The sequence below is a fragment of the Labrus bergylta genome, chromosome 4 (genome assembly GCF_963930695.1).
Source record: "Labrus bergylta chromosome 4, fLabBer1.1, whole genome shotgun sequence".
Classification (NCBI taxonomy): Eukaryota; Metazoa; Chordata; class Actinopteri; order Labriformes; family Labridae; genus Labrus; species Labrus bergylta.
Genome location: NC_089198.1, coordinates 10,800,245 through 10,823,362, shown reverse-complemented (window position 1 = coordinate 10,823,362; position 23,118 = coordinate 10,800,245). Strand labels below are relative to the sequence as shown.

Sequence of the window (23,118 nt, the reverse complement as noted above, 5' to 3'; positions counted from 1 at the left end):
ACAAATGGAGGCATTCATTTTCTATTTTTTTTATTTATTAAGACACCTTCAATGAGCTAATAGTTATTCTTCAGTAGAAATGCTCATGTCAAATATGCATAAAAAAAACCATCCAAAGCATTCCATTAATTCATCCAAGAAAGATGCTGTAATCTATCACATCCATAAGGCCGTTTGTGTTTCACAAAGCACAGAATCAAACGACTTAAATGCAATTAAAATCACCATGTAGCATGCATTACAGCTTACACTGACGAGGAGACAAGCAGAGACAGAAACAGACAAAAAGCAGTACAAAATGTTTTCATTCTGTATCACATGAATACTTTCCCCAAAGCTCCAGAAACAGAACAGTAAAGCCTGAAGTCTCTCGCTATGAACCAAGAATTATTCTACATTTCCCAAAATCAACTTCTGACTGATAAAGAACAAGGTATCATAACATAAGAGCGAAAAGCCACCGTATGAAAGAACAGAAGCAGTGTAAGTTGATGCTTTTCTAATTTTCTAAAAACTCACATTCCTATTTTCAAATGTAATAACTTGAGATTTGTCTAACCCCCTCTCTGAACTTAAAAATGCTGTCATTTCCGAAAATTTCCCCAAAGCGTTTTGTCCAGAAAATTGTGGAAGAACTCAGCTTACAGAGTTCTCAGGTACAAAGATAAGTCCGCTCTTTTTAGAAGCAGCAACAAGATCATTTTTTTGTTTTTTTCACTTTTTAATTGAGCGTCTAAATTGTTGTCCACAATGTTCTGTTGATCATCTTGTCAATTTATCCTGTAAATCTTGCAGTTATAAATCACTGAGAAGGTCACGCTTCTGTTACACACCCAAAAGAGCAACATGTTCAGGTTTCACATCTTATCCCAGAAACCAGTACCTAACTTTACATGAAGATTAACGGATTGATTTTTCATCCTTCATCGTGGGGAGCCAAACTTCCAAACTCTCCACATGAGACCGAGCTCACCACAGGGAGGAGTAGTTGAACTTGATCCGCAGCAGGTACCTCATGCGAGTCTGCGCTGGGTTGTAAACGATGAACTCGTTGTAGAGGAGGGAGTAAGCGTTTTGTCTCGCCAGCTTCGTCTTCACCCCCGGCCCCATCGGCACCGTCATGCCATCTCTGAGACAGACGGGCAGAGGAAGAGGAATAACAATGACCATTAGCTTTTGGTGAAGAAATGTTCTCAAAGTTTTAACAACAATATTAATTCCTGGTTGATCTTAATCTGATTTTCAACCTTTCAGAGAGTCACTGCTTTCAGTCCATGCCTGAACGATACAAAATCAACCCTTCAGATGCTTTGAGAGAAGTGTTAGGAACGAACAGTACCAGCTGCTGACTGAAAAGTTGAAAAGTATTATAAAAAATACAAATGGAGCAATATGGGAATGTTGTGCTTCACCTGGAGCTCCTTTCTTGATGTTGCTCCCCGCTCTCTCTCCCTGGTCTCCTACTCTATCCACTGTCCTGTCTATATAAAGGCAAAGGCCTGAACATATATATATATGTATATACAAATGATTTGGAAAGGGGTCGGCAGTAATGGGAACAGAAGAATATACTAAGGGATGCAGCTAAAATACATATATATGCTTTTATAATCTCTTAGTTAACATACAATAAGAGCAATTTTTTTTTGTGTTGTTATTATTGATTAATGTCACCTTTCCTCTTTTTGTAGTGAAAAATAGCCATTCCTTTTGTCTTAAATCTGAAGATGTCCTCAAATATCTTCTCTTGTGTGGCTGAGCTTTTTTTTTTTTTTTTACATACAAATAAACATAATAATTTACGCTTGGAGAAACTAAACCCAGAAATGTTGGTGTATTTGCTTCAAAACGTTCTCACAAATAGTGATCAGTGAAATCTGTGCTCGATTTAATTCCCTTAATTTGACTTAATGTTCCAGCTCTGTTGTAGATGATGAGCAAGGAGTAGGGCTTCAATTATTATTTTCATTCTTGCATAATCCTGCAAAATCAGGGTTTTCTGTGTTTGGGGTTTTTGACTCTCAGAAAACAGTCAAAAAAAAAATGTCCATCACAACATCGTACAGCAACAGGCCATGTCATAAAAACCATGAGTTTTAAACTGTGAAATATCCAGTTAACCACCATTTAAGTGAAAAAAGCAGCACATTCACAGCAAATCCAGGATCCTAAAACCATTACAGGTCATTTGACATCATCATAACTTTTTTAATCTAAAGATTGAAGCTAAAACACAACAAAGCAAAACATCAAGCATCGTCTGTTAGATTTAGATTTGAAGGACATCACTACATGAAACTTGTGGTGTTTCCCCTCTCTGATGACCGTTACATAATAAAACATGATTTTTTTTTTCAGCCTTTGAAATCCACAGAGAAGAGGCAGCGGAGCAGGAGAGAGGGCGCAGAACAAACGAGAGCAAAGCAAGGTCAGTCCATTAATGTATGAGTCACTGAGGAGCAAACCGAGGTCAGCGTTTAGTGTTTGGTCTTTCACTCCAAAGTGCTTCTTTCTCTCCTAAAAAACATGAAAAATGCCTTTAAAGGGCTTGAAAACAGTCCTGAACAAAGATTTAATGAACACTAGGAGGGGCACTGGGGGTCTTTGAGTTAAATGTATCACTCATAATGGTGCCCAAATGTAACAACCTTCTATTTTTTGTCAATTTGAAGTATTAAATAAAAAACATCTCAAATCAAACACAAACGTGTGATAAATGTGATGTCATCATTTTGTACACAAAGCAGGGAAGAACATACCAAAAGGACTAAATGACAAACAGGTCATATTTGTGTTTCTTTGCTTATCAGCGTGTATTTCATTTCCTAATGTAAACCCTCACTCTCAGATAACGTAATGATTTCTGTTGTGTAACAGCGAGTTCAATCAATGTGGGGCCTGTATGAATTGTGTGACGCGTGTGCAACGCGACAGACTCACAGAGTGACGGAGTTTTTGGGGTCAGGTCCGGTCTGTCCCAGGCCTTTGGTGCTGTGTTTGCCAGCAGGCAGATTAGCGGCCTCGTAGTCGGCGTCCAGCAGCTCATTACAGTCCCCGAGGGCGACCTGCGACCGCACACAGACACAAAGAGAGGACGTTAAACAGCGCCATCCACCATCAACGTGTGTGTGTGTGATGTTCAAATCATGTTGTGTTTCTTTGTTATTGTGAGTTGTGGAGATCTACAGGGAGTGAAATAAAACAGCCTCTTAGCACCAACTGGTGGTGCATTTTGTCTTTACAGGAAAAGTTTCCCCGTCTAACTTTCCCAGTGACTTCAGCAGACGACTTTGACAACAAACACTTCTCTAAGAATTGGCTGGAAAGATCATTTAACAGCTTTATATGATCAGAAATATAAGAAACAGGAAGACTTGAACCTTCAAAATGAAAATTAACTTTCTAAATAAGCCAGAAAGTTTTAAAGAAAAGCCTACACTATCAAACACACACAATGTCACCCAGTACTTACTTCTTTATAAATCATGAAACTCTCAAAGAAAAAAAAGCTGTAAAAAGTTATGATTATTAAGATTATGAAAAGGCGTTAAAGGTAAAGTGTAATAAGTCTGGAAAAGGCAACTTCATCTGAGTCTTCATCAGTCAAAAAGCAAACATGAGAAAGATAAAGATATTTAAAATACAGGCACCAAGTTTGATTAAATATTATTAACCCCAATGATTTGAAACATTTCCTCAAATAGAAAAACATCTGAATATAAAAGCTTTAAAGAGAACTGAAACAATGCCTTCGCCTCATTGAACAGACAACAGTCAACCTGCTCCTGGTCTTGATATATGATGGGAAAGCCATACGCACATCGTAGCAGCTTTTTAATAAATACTTTAATAATTAATCTGGCCTCTGTTAAAAGCACATGAGCTCACCTCAGACAGAAGAAGCAGTCCGACGTGGTTGTTCTGATTGGCAAAGCAGTAGTTGGCGCTCTTTGACGACATGTCAGCGAAATAGATTCCTTTCCCAAACTAGATGAAAGAGAGAAACAAGGAAAGTGTTGTCATTAGAAAAAAAAAGAATATTGTTATATTGAGCATACAAAAAACAATCATTATCTGTTAGACAAGAAAAAGCTTAGCATTATAAATATTGTATCCAGAGGTGTGTGTGTGTGTGTGGGGTGGGGGGGGGTGATAAAATGTATGTATGTAAATATGAAAATAGAAAACGACCACGACAATGTATTGATATAACATTGCTGACTGTGTTTTAAAAGCCATTAAAGACTTTGTTACAAAAAAAGTCGAAAGACGATATTTGCATTTTTTCTGTCCTACCATGTAACCGGTGACGGGGGCTTCAGGGGGGGCCACTCGCAGCCCTCGACTGAGGATGCCAACCCAGTTAGACAGGCGGGAACCGTGCCACAGCAGAGTCCTGATAGACGGACACAGACAGGAAGTGGATTATGTTTAGAGCATATACACCATATCTTCATGGACATCACTGCACGACTTTATGAAAGAAATATGGATTTTAAAAGAAGCACAGCACTGAGAGTAGCTTTGAAGTATTTATGTAGTCAGCATATTTTACCTGTTGTGTAACTGAGACAGGAAGTTGTTGCTCTCCCCGTCTCGGTCCACTGAGAAGATGTCGAGGACAGTCATGGTGTAGTCGGAGTGGGTGGGTGCATGAGTGGACTGGAGATACTTTTCTATCACCTTCACACAGAGAAGAGAAACACAGCACTCACAAACTATCACCAGGTTACTGCAGCTCAAGTTGCATGGACAAATCAACAGATCCAAAAGGGGAGAATCATTTCTTCATGAATATTTGTGGCTCAGCATTTTAATCGTGTACTGCTCCATTACAGCTGCTTTGATTCTTTCATTCTGCTTCTTTAAAGTGGACACCCTCATCTGGTTGGCGACTTGAAGTTCATACAGAAGTGCAGCTCTACAAGAAAATGAAACTGTCTGATGTTCCACTGACGTTACAGATGTAAACACATGTTATTACTGTTTGCGTGCTACCTCACAATTTGGGGTTGGAAACACTGAACTGCAGTTGGTTTTGTACAAAAGAAATGGATGCTGCCAGTGCAAAAAACAGTGTAGGTAGGCCCTTCATTAGTTCAACTTCTTCTTGGTGTAATATGATTGGCCCAAAACAAATAAATACATCTAGTAACTTGGTTTAAGAATACAAATAAGCAAGAGGAAAGTGTTTATAAACATCCTGGCTCTGAATTTTTCTGATTTTCCCCAAGTGATACATTTTCTTGGACTTGGTTACATATAGTAAGTGTATTGTATGATTATTTATGAGCAGAGCATTATTTCATTTCATACATGGAAAGATCACATCATCTCTGTCTGTAGTAAAGTTACAAAATCTCTCGGGATTATCGGATTACACTCTTCTTGTATCTCAACATTATATTACAGCCTAATATATCCGTATCTTACTTATTGCAATATTGTATGGGCATATATATTATAATATTGACAATCTTTGATATCAATACTCTTCAAATAAGTATTTTGATTTTTAAAGTTAAATACATGAGTGCAAACTTGCCAGAAAGCTTTAAAGCATTTTTCATTTTTAATTCTCAAGTGAACTATTACTCAGCAAGACAAACCAAAAACCTCTACCTCCCAATGTGTCGTACATCTCGAGGACTCAATAAGATACCGTGGAGTCAAATTATGGAACACGCATATTTATTTACTTAATGATTCTTTGTCTTTTTCTAGATACAAATTGAGACTCAGAAATGTGTTGATGTCAGAAAGATTTGTAGTGAATAGTGAATTGTCCTGATTTTGTTATATTGTCTACATAATGTATGTCCTGCTTTGCTCTATTTTTATGTTTTCAATGTTTGTATGTAATTTTCAATTGGGGTAAATTGTATTTGCGATAGTAAATATTCTTACTTTGTTATTTTTACTGTATTTTATTTTAACTTGGTTTAGTCTCTTAAGGTGAGGTTTTGAGATAAGCCCTCATGGGTTTCTACCTCACCTGCACATCTGTTTTATTTTTTTTTATTTTTTTATTTTTTTTCTGTTTGATTCTTCCTTCAGAAAATGTGCAAATAAACTAAACTTAACTAATTAACCCTCACTGATACTGACAAGCCTACGCTTTAGTCATAGTTTAGAGTATTAGTAGTAATCACAAACCGTGTACTCCTCGCAGCCCGAGTCCAGAGCCTGCAGCTGACACTTCAGAGAGCTGTACTGTCGGTCCAGAGGATGTTCATCACCGTCTCCACTGGACTGAACCATTTTCACTGCTATCTGAATATCACCCAGAGCCTGAAAAAATACATAAGACACAATAAAATAGAAATATATCAATGTATGCAGCTAAGACATCATTCAAGAAATAAATAGAGAATTTGAAGACGTCAATAAATGGAGAACCCTTTACCTCCAATAGTGCTATTTTTTCCTTCAGCTCGTCTTCTGATCGGATCATTGGAGGTGTTTTCAACCTGTTGAAATACAGCTTTTTACTTCCAACAAGAAGGAAACAGCCACCTTTCATTCATCTGATTACATCTGATGCATCCTTTTATCTTCACAGAGAAATATCGCCTACCCAAAGTCGTGAGGGATTCGGGTGTAGAACTGGTTGCAGGCTTCAAGTAGCTCCCGACCGCTGCCCTTCTTCTTCAGACAGTCCTCGATTTTCTTCAGTGCTGTGTAGCCTGCTCGGATCTGCTCTGACGTCAGCTTTCCTACTCGACAAAGGAAAATGCTGAATTTAAAATATGAAACAAATCAATCAAACCACACGTTTATCATGAGTCAAATCTATGCATACAGTGAGGTGGAAATGTGGAGCTTAAATTATGACTGAGAAGTTGTTTAATGGGGTCTTTGTAAAACGCTGTAAGTGCTCTATATAGCATTTAAACCCTTTAGACATTAAAGGATGAAAAAGGGACTGAAAGATGGGATTTTGATTTCGTCAGACTGACCGAGAGGAGCTTTTTTCGTGTCAAACTTCATCTCCAGCACACACTCCTCCATGGCTTTGATGTCACAGATCATCTCCAGGAGCGACTGGATCTTCAGATCTAGCTTTGAGATCCTCTTCTGGGGTGCAGCATCCAGTGTGGTCAGGTTCTCCTCCTGAAACAGTGAAGTACATCTATATTAAAAATGACCGACTTCATTGTCAGATCCATGGAATCTCCTTCTGTTTGTTTCATTCCTAAAATACATGTACTGTGATGTCGTGAGATGTTGTTCTTTGCCTTTTCGTTCGTGCTGTAGTCCATGAACACCATGTCATACTTCCCCGCTACTTTCTCGAAACACGCTCTATCCTCCCATTCATTCTTGGTCTTGTCAAGAAACCTGTGTGGAGAGAAAGAAAAATTAAGCACTGGAATTTAAAAAAAACTTACATCAAAGTAAGACATTTGGATTTCTTTAATCGCACAATCTCACTTTTTCTTGAAGAAGTCTTTGGCTTTCAGCAGGTCTCCACCAAATGGTGTCAGGCTGTTCTGACCCACTTTTCCCACTGGAAACAAACAAACACACAAAACATTTATGTTATGATTTTAAGGAAGGATATTCCAAACTGTAGACGTGTGTTCATTTCCTGCACATTTCAGACATTTATCTAAAATAAATAAGAATCCTGTGCATGTAAACTCACCTCTGCCCCATCTCAACCACACACTGTAAGCCTTTGAGTTGTCCTCCTCCAACAGCTGGATCAGATAGTACTTGTTGTTGTTAAACTGAAGGTTTGTCTACAAAATGGGACAGAAATTCCAACAATTAATTCAATCCCGAACAAAAATAACATGTTACATTAAAATACAGGAAGCATTGTATTAGTACATTATTTCAAATGTGATGTAAGACAAAACACAAGAGCTGTTTTATTTGCTATGAGGAGACAGATATCACACATCGCAGAGCAGGAGGACATTTTCTTCCGAACATTTCCACAGTATATATCGTATTTGGCAGACCCCCCTTTTGTGAAATATTTTACCTGATTAAGCATCGTATCGTAAACATCGTTTCCTTCACAGTAAACATGAGCCTGAAAGAGAAAGAGAACAGTTACTAATGTGAAATAACAAAGAGGATGGTCTAGAGCTGCTCTTTTTGTAAAGTGTCTAGTGATAATAATAATAATGAATAAAGCTAACTGCATCATATGAGCATCTTGTAAGAACTGGTTGATTCTACAAAACACACGTGCAAATACATTTTCAAAGGTTAAAAAACAAGGACATTATAGGACAATTGTGAAAACAGATCTAAACAACAAGCAGACAAAAAGTATTATGTATTCAAGTATTAACTCTCATTGTTGCTTAATCTCACACAATTTTCAATTCATGACTTTCCATCAAACTTGAATTCTAAGTGAAACTCAAATCTGTGCATTTCTCATTCTGCATTGTTGCTGAAAATAATTATTAACAACTGCAGTGGTACTTTTCAGTATCTGCTCCCCGTCCACTAACTGACTTAGCTTGTGCAAACATTGAGTTTTCACAATCCTGCAAACTTGATTGAAGTATCTGATTTGACTTTAAACTGGAATTTTAAATTGAATAAATATCAGACATTTGAGATAATGTTCGTGTTGTGCGAAGAGGGGAATTGTAACTATAAAGGGAGAAACACATTACATGACTCTTCTAACAGGTGTCAAACCACATGTCTGAGTTTTTATTGTTCGTGATGAAATACTGATACTCTACCTTTCCAAGTTTGGCTTTGCATTCAGGGTCCACCGGGGCTTTCCCCTTCATTATCACCGTCTTCACAACCTCTGTTTCTGAACAGAGCAGAACAAGGAGCAGAAACAAACCATGAATGAGGCAAACCAACATCCAAGATGAATCACAGGTAACGCATTGTCCTTTAACTAGATGTCCTAAAATACATGTTGCACTGGTTAAAACACACATTTAGAACTCCATTTGAATTCCTAAAGTCATTTTGTAGACAACTTTTCTGAAGATTAACGTCCACGTTACCTTCACTTTTTATTTCTTCTTTGGGCATTTTTTCTGCTTTTGTCTTGCTCTCCTTCTTGCTTTGCCCTCTCCTCCTCTTTGCTGCAGGTTGCTCCTTTGTGTCCTCCTCTTCCTCTTTTACTTCATCTGGCATCACATTTTGAGCAGCTATGTCCCCAGTGTCATCTGCACTTTCTGCACGAGTGGAAAACATAAAAAAAATACTGAATACCTGATAAAGGCGTCCATTCAAAACAAGTTGATGTCATAGAAAATTGTAAGGTGACTTATCACTTTCATGCACAACGTTAATGGACAGTGAGTAAAAATCCAAGCAGAAGATTAGAGAAACAAAACAGGGCTGGGTCATTACAATGAAGAAAAACACACCTGCTTTTACTGTCTGAGAGCGAATCTTCCTCTTGTATTTTGTCACAGGGTTAATTTGAAACATCTGCTTCAGGTCAACTTGGTACGCAGTTCCTGCACCGAGAGTCACCGTGACAGAAGTTTGTCCTGAAGAGACAGCTGAGTCCAACAAGGCACAAACTGATGGTAAGTATGGTTCCCACTGTCCGTTATCTCCTTTCCACTGCCATACTGCTCATACACAGAGAGAGAGAGAGAGAGAGAGAGAGAGAGAGAGAGAGAGAGAGAGAGAGAGAGAGAGAGAGAGATATTATTTAGAATATTATAATCAAAATACCTCAATTTCAACGCAGAACTTTATCTTTCTGGTAAGTTTGTGTTCTATAGCCAATATACACACTAAAAATAAACTATAATAAAAATGATCATGTACAGTAGCTCTTGTTAATGGTAATGGTATGTACTTAAACCTAATAAAAACACTTATACATCGCCACACATCTGGTGTCTGATATCAGCATTTAAAGCCCAACATTATTGTTATTCCTACAATTTATTGTGAAGGCTGATATTTGTCAGATTTCGTTTGTCTTTTTCAGTCCCTGAAACACCTGTACAGGTTTTTAACATATTAGGAACATAGTTAAATTATTGGTTTATGCACATGATTCACAAAGGTTTCTGCAAACTACAAATGTTACACAGATGTAACACTGGTGGCACAGTGGTTGGTGCGCGCGTCCCGTGTACGGAGGCTGTCGTCTCAAGCAGGCGGCCCGGGTTCACATCCCATCTGTGGCTTCTTTCCCGCATGTCATTCCCCTCTCTCTCTCTCTCCCTGACTCTATCCACTGTCCTGTCTCTCCAATAAAGGCAGAAAAGACCCAAAAATAAATCTTTTAAAGAAAAAAAAAAGTGACACAGATGCAAAGAGGTGCTCATACACAGTCAGCCCACATAGGGCCGGGCGATATGGACCAAAACTCATATCGATATTGTTTAGCTGAATGGCGATACTCGATATATATCGATATGTGTTTTTATTAACAGTGTTAATGGAAAAATAAACTACCTGTTTGTGAATTTAAAAAGTAATATTATAAAATAAAATTTTTCCTTAAATACAATAAAAGAGAGAGAGAGAGAGGAGGAGCAGAGTTAAGAGGGACAGACAGTCAGTCATCATCAGTGAGATGAGAAAAAGGTGAACTAACACCTCTGTAATGTTATTTAAATGCAACATAAACTATATCCATATTAACGATATTGTCTTACCCTATATCTTGTTTGGAAATATATCGATACATCTTAAAAACTCGATATATTTCCCAGCCCTAAGCACAAATAAAAACAACTATTTGAAGCTTTTTATTTTATTTTATTGAATACAGAGCTGTTGTTTAGCATTACCTTCAGCTAGTTATACCTTGTAAACTTGCAGATCACTGAGTCCAGTACAGAGATGAACAAAATCATTTGTCATCCTTAAAAAGACCTTTAGGTTGGTGATGATATATTAACAAACACTGACACAACATGTAACTTCAGCACTTGTGACATATATTCATGCATCTCTGTTGTTTGCTAAAATCTTTAAACCAGTAAGGCTTTCTTGAAACCGACATATATAAACACATGAACACATGAACACATGAACACATGAACTCCTCTGCCCAGACATGTCCACTCATGAGCTAACAGGCTACACTGTTAACCTTCCTGCAGGAAACGATGCACCAACCTGTTTTTGATTGGACTTCTTCTTCATCTTCTTCTGCTTTCTGACTTTTATTCCTGGACATTCTTTTACGTCTCATAGTGTTTTATAGTTTAAAATAAACTAAGCGGGTGCTGTGATACGGGGGACACACACACAGACACACACACACACACAAACAAACAGAAGAAGAAGAATGCGGAAAACTTTCTCCAGCGCTGCTTCCTGGCCGGTGCTGATGAGCACCACCGTGCGCATGCGCAACATACTCCTGTAGCCTGGAGGCATTAACCGTTACCATGGCAATGCCTTAAGCACAAAACTGAAATTTATAACTAATTTATATAGTATGACTCCATCTTTTAATATTTCATATTTTAGCATTACTCTGTCTATAATATTATTAAAAAAATCAATAGTGGTATGGACTGTAACCGGAAACGAGCACAGGGAACAAAACTTCGATACTTAAAGGTTCCGCCTCCACCGATGGTCGGGCTTATTTTGTCGAAGGATTGTTGGACATCCGAACATGTGTATGAAAATTAAAGGTTGAGCCTCTTTAACACAAGAAGTGGTCGTTTAGTCTCCGGAGATATGGCAACACGGAGTTATGGTGCCTGTGCTCTCTGTCAGAGGGCCGCTGTTGTGACGTTTACGAGCAGGGTGAGTGCAGGTTGTGAGTGTCATTGAACGCAACATTTTAAAACGATGGAGGTCAGAAAGGTAAAAAAAAACAACTGTTAAAATCAAGACAGAAATAATAATAAAGAGGAGGCATAACTTTGCCCGCAACGCAGTTTACATCAAATATAAATATACATCCTTTATTATACATTTCACGAGAAGTTACCTGTAGTTTTGTATTAATATTTACTGTACTGTACATAATGTAACATTTCTGTTTGTGGAGAAGAGTAATACACATGAAATACTCTCATGTACTAAGCATGTTAATAAAAACACATATCGGTATATATCGAGTATCGCCATTCAGCTAAACAATATCGAGATATGAGTTTTGGTCCATATCGCCCGGCCCTACTAAGTATATGCGAAAAGTTTATAGATTGTGACCATGTGAATTTCCTGTACACTCAGTTAAAATCCAAGAAGAACAAACATATTATGATAACTTCAGGGTCTGAGAAAGGTAATAACACAATCAGAGATAGTTGAATTCCAACAATTTTGCGTCAGTATGATTAAATGCAAATGTATGTTTAGAGCGGGAGGTTGGTTTCTAACTCACAAAAATGTAAGAGGTTGTGACAAAAAATGTATTTCTTCCTATTTTTCGTTGTCAGGGAATGAGTGCATCATCCCAGGTGAATTTCCTAAAAGGTGAACTACACAAAAAGCACCCAGGTGTGACCAACCTGAAGACTCTGTGCCTCCCTGAGGTGCTGCAGGTGGCTGCACGGTCCATTATTCACAGTAGGTCAAATTGTGCATGTGGCCATCGTCACGTGGTTTCTTTTCTGGACCTGAAATGAGACAGAATGCTGACTCTTCTTCACTCTGTCCCACCTGTAGGATCCGAGGTGACTCGGTTGACAGACCGCGCTCATAGCCTCACAAACTTCCTCTGGAGCCGAAAACGGGCAATTGACGATTCGACTCTGAGGCAGAAAGCTGTCGGCCTGGAGAAGGAACTGTGGGAGAAAGCCATGGAGAAGAGAGGAGGTGGGTGACACGTGAAGCGAAATAAATTCTTATGGTTGATTTAAAAACTGCAAATACATAAGACGCTGCAGCAGCTTTTAGGGAAGTAACTGTGCTTTACCGTTCAGTTATTGATGAACAAGCGCTGGACGACCGCATCAGGAGGAAAGTGGTTTCAGAGCTCCGCAGAACCACGTACCACTGGACTCCCATGAAGTAACGCTTGCTTTTATCTCTCTGTTTCAGTGGAATTCTTTTGTTAGCATATAAGTCTATGAATACATTTAAAAGTGGAGCAACAGTGTGACCCAATGTCTGTTTTTTTTAGTTTAGAAGAAAAGTCAATAAACAGCTGTTCTTTGTGTTTCAGGTATGATGAAGAGTTAGGGGTGGTGTACATGGCGGCTCGACTGGCTGGGGGTTACGCAGCAGTGAGGAGAGCTTTAAATGAGGTAATGAGGAGATTATTGGCTAATATTTGTTTGATTGTAGTCGTATCAAAATGGAAAAATAACAGAACAAATGTGACGGTTGATTCAAGTTGGTAATGAGAGTTTTTCTCCTGATTGTTTCAGATAAAGAAGAGGGATCCCTCTTTTGCCCCACAGTCTCTGCTGGACTTCGGTTCAGGGCTGGGAACTGTTGTCTGGTGAGTGCAAAACACTTCTGTACTTTCATAAAAATGAAATGACAAATGAGCTAAGTCTCTCTCTCTCTCTCTCTCTCTCTCTCTCTCTGTCATGCAGGGCGTCCCACTCGTGCTGGGGCGACACATTGAAGGAGATGGTGTGTGTGGACAGCTCTGGGCCCATGAACATCCTCGCTGAGCGGCTCCTCAAAGGTGCATACACTTCTATGAGTTTTGATTTGTGACACGTTTGTTTTGGCTTTGTTTCAAATAATATTTTCTGCTTCGACCAGGTGACGATGAAAGAGCTGAACCTCACATCAAGCAAGTCTATTTCCGACAGTTCCTCCCCGTCTCTCCAAAGGTAAGAGCGACCAAAAAAAAAAGCACGTTCTGAATTCGGTTTAAAACGACGTCCTTCCAAAAAATGCAACATTTTCGTAAATGAAAGCTCCTGTGGGGAGTTTTTAGCTGGTTATGAAACGGAGACTTTCTGAGCTACTAAAGAAAACAAGCAAGTCTGAGGAAGAGCATATTGGCTCGACTTGTTTCACTTGTTTGTGATGCTCTTGTTTTGATGTTATCAGCTGGCCGATTAATCGGTCACACTCTATAAAATACAGCAGGATGAGGTTTTTTCCCCCCTCAATGATCAGATAATAGTGAATTTAAGAATAGTTTGATTGATGAAATCAGTCAGTGTTTCCCCTAGGCTTACAGCGTTGGGGGGGGGGTGGGGACAAGCCGACACAAACACTTGAAGGAATCTTGGTGTTCATGTGTTACTTTTAATGACAGCTGTCCTGTTCTATCAGAAAGGTATCCTTAAATGACTTCTTTCCCTGATTTCCGACTCTATCCCTAAAAAATAAAGGCATTACTTGACCTTCAATATAATGGTAGGGGAAACACTGTCAGTATATCCAGGATGTATTTAAACAATAGTTATTGTGGTACTAGTCAGAGCCAAAGAAAAGAAGAAGAGAATGTATATTTGCATTACTACTAAAAAAGCAATATCTCTTGAATGTGTTTTTGTTTCTCTGTTGCCGAAAATGTGATTCATGAAGACAGAAGCGTGTTTATTTGTTTTGTAATAAACTGAAGAAGAAGCAGTTAGATAATGAGTGTTGGCCTCTGTGGCTAATCAGAGTCAGAGACACGAAGAGGGGAGAGTAGAAAAAGCAAACTTACTTGTAAGAAAAAAAACACGACACATTTGTATGCACATATTTTTTTCCCCCGTGTGTTTTTAAAAAGCAGTTTCACATCCAGGATTAAGGGAGCCTGATTGTCGCGTGTTCCTCCCTCCAGGTGCAGTTCGACGTGGTGACGGCAGCTTTCACCCTTTCAGAGCTTAAGAATGCGAAGGACCGCGAAGAGGCGGTGATGACTCTGTGGAGAAAGACGAGCTCGTACCTGGTGAGTGGAAACAATCACAACACTTCACCTGTACAGAAGTTTGAATTGAATCCTAGATTTAGAAACATGTAACATCTAAACACAGTCTTTGGGAGTAGTTTGTTATTTAGTAAGTATGTTATTTGTGTTTTCTGGTAAAGGTTCTGGTGGAAAATGGAACCAAAGAGGGTCACCAGATGCTGATGGAGGCCAGAGACTCTTTATTAAAGGTATTCAAAAACACTGGATGGATCTTTTTGTTAAGTCGTTAGGATCTGTTGTGTAAAGTGTTGAGGAAGCAGACTGTTGACCTACAGTTGTTTTTTTTCTCCAGAAACAACAGAAGACCGTCCATGACCCCAGACCAGCGTCAGTGTTTGCTCCGGTACGTTCAACCTCAGCTGGTTTCAAATATTCTCCCAAACTCTGAACCAGCAGTGTCGCAGCTCTCTTCATTATATTTTTTTTCCTCCAGTGTCCTCATGAACTGATCTGTCCTAAACTGGCCCGTGAGCCCTTCTCGCCCTGTAACTTCCAGCAGCAGTACAAACCTCTGCCTCTGCCCGGGGTGAGTTTCCACTCTGGATTATATTTCTACAGCGCTCTTATCAGAGAGTCAGATTTAAGAAGGTCGAGCATGAACGTTTATGCTTGACCTCGAAATTAGTAATACTACAAAATAAAGTTATTAATTTAAAGTTATTATGACTACATTTTTGTAAAAACTGCATCTCTCAGCTGATCTATTTTTAAAAAATCTATATTGTGGTATCTATCTATTTTTTTGTACATTTTTTATTTAAATTGTACTGTGTTCACTTTTTGTTTGCAATCTTTGCTCTTTGCTGATGTAACACTGTAAATTTCCCCATTGTGGGATAAATAAAGGATTATCTTATTAAGTGGACATTTAATGCTGTAATTTATTTAGTCAAACTAGTCAGCAGGTAATTATTAAGTTTGATATAGAAGATTAGAACATGACCGATGTCCTCGTGCTCTCGCCAAATTTGTAAAGTTTTCCAAAAACATTTGTTATAATTAGTTTTTTTTTTCATGCACTTTTAATATATTTTTCTGAGGTGAGCACCAGTGCCTTTGAGAAACTCTGTTGTAAAGTGTTTTTTTAGAGTGAACACCATTTCTACAACATCAGTTAATTTACAAAGCGCAGCAAAAAACGTGAACTGACTCCATGAGAGTTTAAATTTCTGCTTTCCAACAAAAAGTCAAAGCATGTAAAGGTTCCCACTCATGAACTGTATGTTTTTTTTGTTTTTGTTTTCAGCACAACGACCAGCAGAGGGAGAAGTTCAGCTACCTGATTGTGTCCCGGACTGAACCAGCGAGGGCCGCCGCTGAAGGTGTGGACTGGGCCAGGCTGACTGCACCGGTGCAGCGCAGGACAAGACACGTCCACTGTCGATCGTGCTGCCCTGATGGAAAGCTACAACACCTGGTGGTGACCGCACGGAAACACGGCAGGTAAGGAGTGTCTGCATCACAGAACACATCGTGCTGCTCGTCTCATTTGTAGCAGCATCGGCTTACTCGCTTTAAATTAGACTGGGTTTGAATTAACACAAATAATAATGTGGCTTAAGAGCAGATACAGGATTGAATGATTTAGTTTGTTTGATACATCAGGGTTCTCTGTGTTTTGATTAAGGGAGAATTGTGTGAAAATAAACTTTTGTGGGAGTATTTACACACTTTAACCCTTTAGACCTGATGCCATGTCTGAGTGTGTATACCTTTTAAGACCTGATGAGATGTTGAAAATATGTGCAGTTTTACTGAAGCTTTTGGGAGATTGTTTTCAAACTCAGGTTTTAGAGGGTGTGTTTCTTCTAGACGGCCTTTATCACAAATTTATGTTTTAGTTATTTTCTATACATATTCATTATAAAAAAGTGGATTAAAGATAAAAAGTGTTTAAAAACATGCCAGCAAAACATCAAACTTAATTGAACAAAGAAAGACGAACTTCTCTAAACGTGAATGTGTAAACACAAACAGCTGTGCGTGACAAAAACGGCAATATTATTATATATATATTATATTATTAGTTAAGTTAACATAGTGATAAATCAAGCAGAAATGTAACACCTTCACATTTCTTTACTTTGTTTCTAATGGGTCATGGGTTGTTCCCTGGCCCTGCTCTTATTGGAGGCTGAATAAAGCTTAATGTTTGTCCAATGTGGATCTGATGAAAAATGTCCATTATATCACTTCACTGAAGACGGTTTCATTTCTTCCAATCAGAGATGTGTACCGCTGTGCTCGGAACAGCGACTGGGGAGATCAAGTTCCAATCATCCAGGAAGCCGATGAAGACACTCGGACTGATCCAGAGTGATGACTCAGCATGCGAGAGGAAGCAGACTCGTTTTTTTTACAATTTTACACGATTGAAACATGAAATTAAATGAGATACGATTTCCATTCAATGACTCATCAGCGCTAGTTCAACAGAACAATTTCATGTTCTTACTGGATACGGACACCGTCATATCCTGACGGACTCATTTGACACCGATTACTTCAATAAACATTCACACCATGTCTTGAATCATCACGTTTTATTGTGCACCACCTGCAATAGATCAGAGTTCATTTAAGAAGCGGATTGTAAAAGTTCACAAAGTGAGAGCTATGACGTTTCCTCCTGCATGTTTCAGTGCCTTATGTTCTAAATTCAGTCAATATAGTTAAATACAATCCCTGTACTGAGAGAGACCCGAGTAGAGCTTCAGGATCAGAGAGGAGGAGATGAAAATGTTGTTCTCTAAAATCACCACACGCTTCATGCTGAGGCCTGTTAACGCCCTGTTCAGAGTTTTAATGCTGTGCCCAGAGGAGTGTCGGGTATTTTGTCAGAATTACAATGCAGCGGACCGTTCAGGCAAGAAGCAACTATTTCAATACTTTATTTGTTTTACCATTAATGGAGATTTTTAGGCAAGAATAACAAAGCTAAAGTTGATAGTAACGCTTTCTCAACGCAAGAAAAGAAGAGTGAAGTCATCATCCTGGCCAATCAAAGGAGAGTGCTGTTGTTTCTCTAATCGTTGTTAGACTCTTGCTCATACATTGTACTGGAGTCCCTCATCTGTGAGTAAAGTGGACTGCTGTAAAAGGGACTTCTAAACCAATTTTGTTAAATTGGCATGAGCATTTTTTTTCAAAGTCTCCTTGAACAACTATTTACAGGAAAAATGGAACTTGAAAAACTAGCCTGCCGTAAACCCTAAAATAAGTAATAAATAGTCTTTAGAGTCGTGATTTTCTGATCAATTTTAAAGCTCCTTTAAGATACTTTACATTTGTGTTGATTTTGGTGCCCCCTATGGACAAAAGGGTTGATATCATTGCCGTTTTTTCCCCTTGTACATACGTAGGCAGATGCTTGACAAACAATCTCCACCTGATTTCTTTCAACAGTCAAAAAAAAATCACTAATTTTCAGTATTTGTTGCAGAAAAATGTAACAAGAGGTGTTCTCCTTGGCGTGCTGTAAATATTAAATAACTACCTTACTGCAGCGTTTACAGATATTAAAAATGACTAAAGAAAAATTAAATCCCGGGTATGAAATTCGTGTTTGCTTTGTAGATTATTTAGCGGTACAACAGATCATTTCTATCTGTATTATAACCAGCTAAAAACTCCTCACAGGAGCTTTAATTCACAGTATGAACAGATTCTCAGAAGGTTCGTTAAACCACATCCAGTAACTGGTTATGATTAGAAAAATCACCTGACACATTTCTGACCCCAAATGTTTTTTCAAAAGATAATTTGAGCTTTAATATAACCGGCTTATATTCTTGAAATACAGTAAATGTGAACACAACATTTCCTCCAACAGCTGTTAACTTCCTACAATCTCTTTCAGTGCTGAAGTCAGGTCTGGGTATTTGTACTGAAACCCGGCCTCTTGAGTCCTCTGTGGTATGACTTTCTGACCCTGCGTGAGGACGATCGCCCTCTCAGAGCCCAGCAGGGCGTTCATGACAAAGCCAGGCACAGGAAAAATGGTGGGCCTCCTCATGAGCCGGCCCAGTTCTTTAGTGAACTCGTAGTTGGTGTTCAGCGCAGGTGCGACTCCGTTCAACACTTGCTGTGAAGGGGGCGGGGTGTCGGCGGGCGGCTCCAGGGCGTGGGCGATGATTCCTGCCAGGTCGGAGACGTGGATCCAGGGAAACGGCTGTCCCCCTGACCCCAGAGTGCCCCCGAGGCCGAGCCAGAAGGGCAGCAGCATCTGCTTCATGGCACCTCCATCGCGACCCAACACTGCCCCTGGTGGACGATCCAATATTCACCAGTCAGGTACAACACATTACTCAAGATTGCCAAAAGAAGTTAAGACATGATTTGTATTAGTATGATTTATAAAACGGCTCTAGGCCAGAATTATGAATTAATGGAGATAAATGAATAACATTTACCAAAGTACTGTATGCATGTCCTACTTTGGGGTACTTGGGGTATTTTCTTCTACAGTTCAGAGTGAGATATTAATCAATTACTACATTTATTTGATGCCTTAAGTGAAGGACAAATACAGATTAATTACACAACTGATAAATGTGAATGAACAAATTAATCCTTCATTATTATGGGTAAGGATTAGACCAAATTGATCACTGAAGAAGGTTTAAAATGTACCCGAAAGTCTCTCTAAAGAAATAGATGCCATATTTATCAGGTGCTTTTTAAAAAGTATGCATGACTAAATGTAACAATAAAACTTATTGAATTATATTAACAATTCTGAAATGAGACGATCAGAAAAACAAGTATTGAATGAATGAATTGATGTAGAAGGAAACTGTTGTGCTTCAGCTGCTCTACAAATGGAGGTCGGTGCTCTCGGAGAAGGAATGAAGATGTTCAAAATATAGTCAAGGTTTGACTCCGACTCTCTGACGTTAGTCCTTTGCACCTTAATATATTTTCCATAACTGATTTGTGTGCTCCTCCAGTACTTTCTCTGGATCCTGCCTGAGAGAAGGACTCCACTGAGTTATATTTCTAATTTATGTTCCAAGCATAATTTGATGCTAATACTTTTTTAATATCACTCAGAAGATTTGGAATTTCCCCCTCATGTTTAAAAGGTGTTGTAGTCGTTTATTAGGAAAAGTTAAACTGTTAAACAGCTTAAATCTAAAAGTGAAGCTGCAACTAAGTTACTTACTAATCAAGACCCTTCAGGTACATTAACACCTCATACATTTTTTGGATTTTTAAAAATTGACATAAAGGAACAAACAACTGTCCTCAGAGCGCTGCAATACGTGCTCACTGCACATTCAACCAGCAGAATAAGTTACCTGTAAGTTCAAGTGAGAAATGCAGATTTTACAAACCCGGTCTGATGACGACTTGTTTGGTGGTTGTTGCCACACTCTCAGGAAGAAGAGCAGAGGCCTCCCATTCTTTCACCAGTTTGGAGAGGAGGTCAAACGGTGTCCATTCACTGTCCTCTGTGTACTCAGCTGTCAGACTGGGTTTGTAACAAGCTGTGGGACGATAACATGAAAGGTTTATACTTTCTGTATCGTCTGTGAGTGGGTTAGGTCTGACCTGCTTCAGCAAATCATGATTTTATTATTACACATGCAGACACTGACCTACTCCTGAAACCAGGACCCAGGAGCGAGGAGGACTGGGCGAATCTGCGATAGCTTGAGCCAGAGTTTTAGTTGTGTCAACACGACTGGAAAACAGATCCTTTCTGTAGCTTTCATTCCACCTGAGAACAGAAACAATAAAGGTTGAAAAAATACAGCTTGTGTCCTCAACAACTCTTTCTGTACAGGGATGAAAACTTCCTGTGACGAGTTTCTAGCTACTTTTGAAACATGCTGCTGTCTCTCCTTTATGACCTACAACAAGACAAATGATTTCTATGTTGTTATTTATTAATGTGAGAAGTTTCCTCAGAGGAGCTTTAAGTTCTATTTTAATCATTTTTTTCTTGATATAGACGATACAATAAATTGAAAGCTTAGACAAAGCAGTGCAAACAGACAACATGGTCAAGAGTATGTGGGCGAGGGAATAAAGCACCCATATGTGACTGTTGAATATTTCCCCCCTCATGAATCTTCTACAGCCGCCATGCAGCAGAAGCTTTGTTTCTATTCACCGTGTGAGCCGTATAAGTCAACCTCCTGTGCTTGGTGACACTGAAAACCATTTCAGTATGGACCTGGCTTCAAGAATGTCCACAAACTATTGCATATTTTCATGTATTTGAGATGGCACAAAAAAGTGTGGCCGCTTTCTGTTGTCACTCTCACCATCGTAGAGGGTTCATCAGATTCTCTCCAGCCAAATTGACAGCGCCCTCACATGGTGGGAGGCCGTTAGACTCCAACTCACTCTGCAGAAGCACAGGGGGGAGAAATAATAGTGATAGTGATAATAGTGATGTAGATTGCTGCAAAAGTATGATATCCAAAGGATTCAACAGACATGACAAACATTACAAGTCTGAATTAATTTGAGATCATACCCATGTTATTTTCCCTGGACCGGGCTGTCGAGATACAATGGTAACCTCATGACCTTTTGCTTTGAGAAGGCGAGTCAGTTCCCGACCCACAAAGCCAGACCCCCCTCCTAAAAGAAAGACAATTAATTAATTAATTAATCAATTCAAGAGAAATGATTGGCCCGAGGCGAATTTGCTTTGCAGCAAGAGCATAAAAACATGTCAACAACCGTATAGGACAGCTCATAAAGACAACAAACAAAACCATTAAAAATCTACATGAAAAGACAACAAAGCATCACATGAGTACGAGCTTGTAAAGCAGCTGAATGCTGTGTTACAAAGGAAGTGATGCCCTTCTATAAGACCTCATCCTGGACCACTACAAGAGTACCTACTCAGACAAAGGAGGTGCAGTGGAGTCTGCTGTGAGCTGTTTTTAGTGATCCATAATAACATGTAAAAAAACATGTATAAAACAGACAATCATGACCAAACAAACAGGGAGCTCCAATGTACGTTTTAGCCGCAGAGCTGTGCCATCTTTTTGATCCACACCCGTACTGTGAATAATATATACAGTCTATGATCTACAGAGAGACATTGCAGGTACAATAAAATCAGAAACCCATCAATTAGGCTACACAGGTTATAAATATGTAAAGATAAGATAATCCTCTATTTATCCCACAATTGGGAAATTTACAGTGTTACAGCAGCAAAGAGCAAAGACTGCAAACAAAGTGAACACAGTACAATTTAAATTTAAAAAAAAGAAGAATTAAGAATGTACAAAATAAAATAGAAACTAAAAAATACATTTGGAATAAAATGGACAGTTAAGACCGCATTTGCCCTAATTTTACAATTAAAGATATTCTTAATATAAAGTCAGTTGCCTGGAAAAACTTCTCACTCCAAAATGACAACACAATCAGGAGAACTGTGCGCATGCGTACTGTGCACGCTTACAAAACAGGCGTCTGTGCAACTTATGCAAACTTAGCTTTGGATAGCAAATAAAAAACATTCAGACAGTTGTCTAGATTTAACCAGTTAGCCAGAGCGCTGTGTTGTTAAGTCACTGCCATTCGCACAAGAAGCAAACACAACTTAATAGTCCAAGTTGTGCCTAAAAATGCAAACACAGTGTAACAGCTAGCTGGTAGCGTGATGTCACACTGACCTTTGAGATGTTTTAAACAAAAAAAGAAGAATGTCTTGTTCTGAAAGAAAGTACATACCTATTAAAACTCTCATGATGGTTGATTTATCGTCCTGTTTTAATTCAAAAACAGAGCCTGACTGCAGGTAATAACGTTTCCTTACGTCCGTCTGTAGGCTGCAGTGAACACAGACTGTGTAAAAGCGCTTTAACAGTTTTGTACCACCAGGAGTTCCGTAGCCGGGAAAGCACATACGTCATTTTGTAGTTTTTTGATAACGACGACCGCTTGGAAAGTGTTTTTTGTAGTAACGGGTGGGATTTAATCACGGTTTATTTTATTCAAACACAGATAATAACTATCTTCTATGATGTGCAGGTAAGGACCGAGGATAAAACAAATGTTTTATTTTGATAAACTATAATAAATTTGCGTTTCCCAAACACAAGTAAGCGATTATTTTTTATGATTGCATCTAATTAAAGTTTAGAATAGAATAGATGTTTATTGCCATTTGCACAGGTACGGGACAGTACAGGACAATTCTTGTGCGTTTCTCCCTGAGTCAGCTTCTACAAAACAAAGTTAAAATTATATATAAGATAGAATAGCATTATAAGAAAAAAAGAGTAGAAAAAAGTACAAAAAAAAGTAAAAGTAAAAATAAATAAGTTGTATTAACAGCTAAGTAA

General features: G+C 38.8%; 3 protein-coding genes across 3 annotated transcripts; 1 reads left to right on the top strand and 2 right to left on the bottom strand.

Moving 5' to 3' along the window:
• Positions 1–13: 13 nt before the first annotated feature.
• parp2 (poly (ADP-ribose) polymerase 2) lies at positions 14–11,287 on the bottom strand. Its single transcript, XM_020651957.3, has 17 exons — positions 11,083–11,287; positions 9,363–9,572; positions 8,994–9,167; positions 8,715–8,791; positions 7,994–8,044; positions 7,649–7,745; positions 7,435–7,510; positions 7,239–7,341; positions 6,960–7,113; positions 6,578–6,716; positions 6,407–6,470; positions 6,157–6,291; positions 4,556–4,683; positions 4,297–4,396; positions 3,889–3,987; positions 2,941–3,065; positions 14–1,129 (listed from the first exon to the last, which is right to left on the bottom strand). Exons 1-17 carry the CDS (start codon positions 11,156–11,158, stop codon positions 970–972), a joined length of 1,968 nt encoding a protein of 655 aa, XP_020507613.2. The 5' UTR covers positions 11,159–11,287; the 3' UTR covers positions 14–969.
• Positions 11,288–11,540: 253 nt separating this feature from the next.
• mettl17 (methyltransferase like 17) lies at positions 11,541–17,320 on the top strand. Its single transcript, XM_020651960.3, has 14 exons — positions 11,541–11,724; positions 12,366–12,495; positions 12,595–12,744; positions 12,852–12,939; positions 13,094–13,175; positions 13,299–13,372; positions 13,470–13,564; positions 13,645–13,715; positions 14,666–14,773; positions 14,914–14,982; positions 15,087–15,137; positions 15,228–15,320; positions 16,041–16,237; positions 17,021–17,320. Exons 1-14 carry the CDS (start codon positions 11,656–11,658, stop codon positions 17,112–17,114), a joined length of 1,371 nt encoding a protein of 456 aa, XP_020507616.2. The 5' UTR covers positions 11,541–11,655; the 3' UTR covers positions 17,115–17,320.
• Positions 17,321–22,649, bottom strand: sdr39u1 (short chain dehydrogenase/reductase family 39U, member 1). Its single transcript, XM_020651969.3, has 6 exons — positions 22,505–22,649; positions 21,282–21,388; positions 21,067–21,149; positions 20,395–20,516; positions 20,131–20,283; positions 17,321–19,057 (listed from the first exon to the last, which is right to left on the bottom strand). Exons 1-6 carry the CDS (start codon positions 22,518–22,520, stop codon positions 18,630–18,632), a joined length of 909 nt encoding a protein of 302 aa, XP_020507625.2. The 5' UTR covers positions 22,521–22,649; the 3' UTR covers positions 17,321–18,629.
• Between the last annotated feature and the right edge of the window lie 469 nt (positions 22,650–23,118).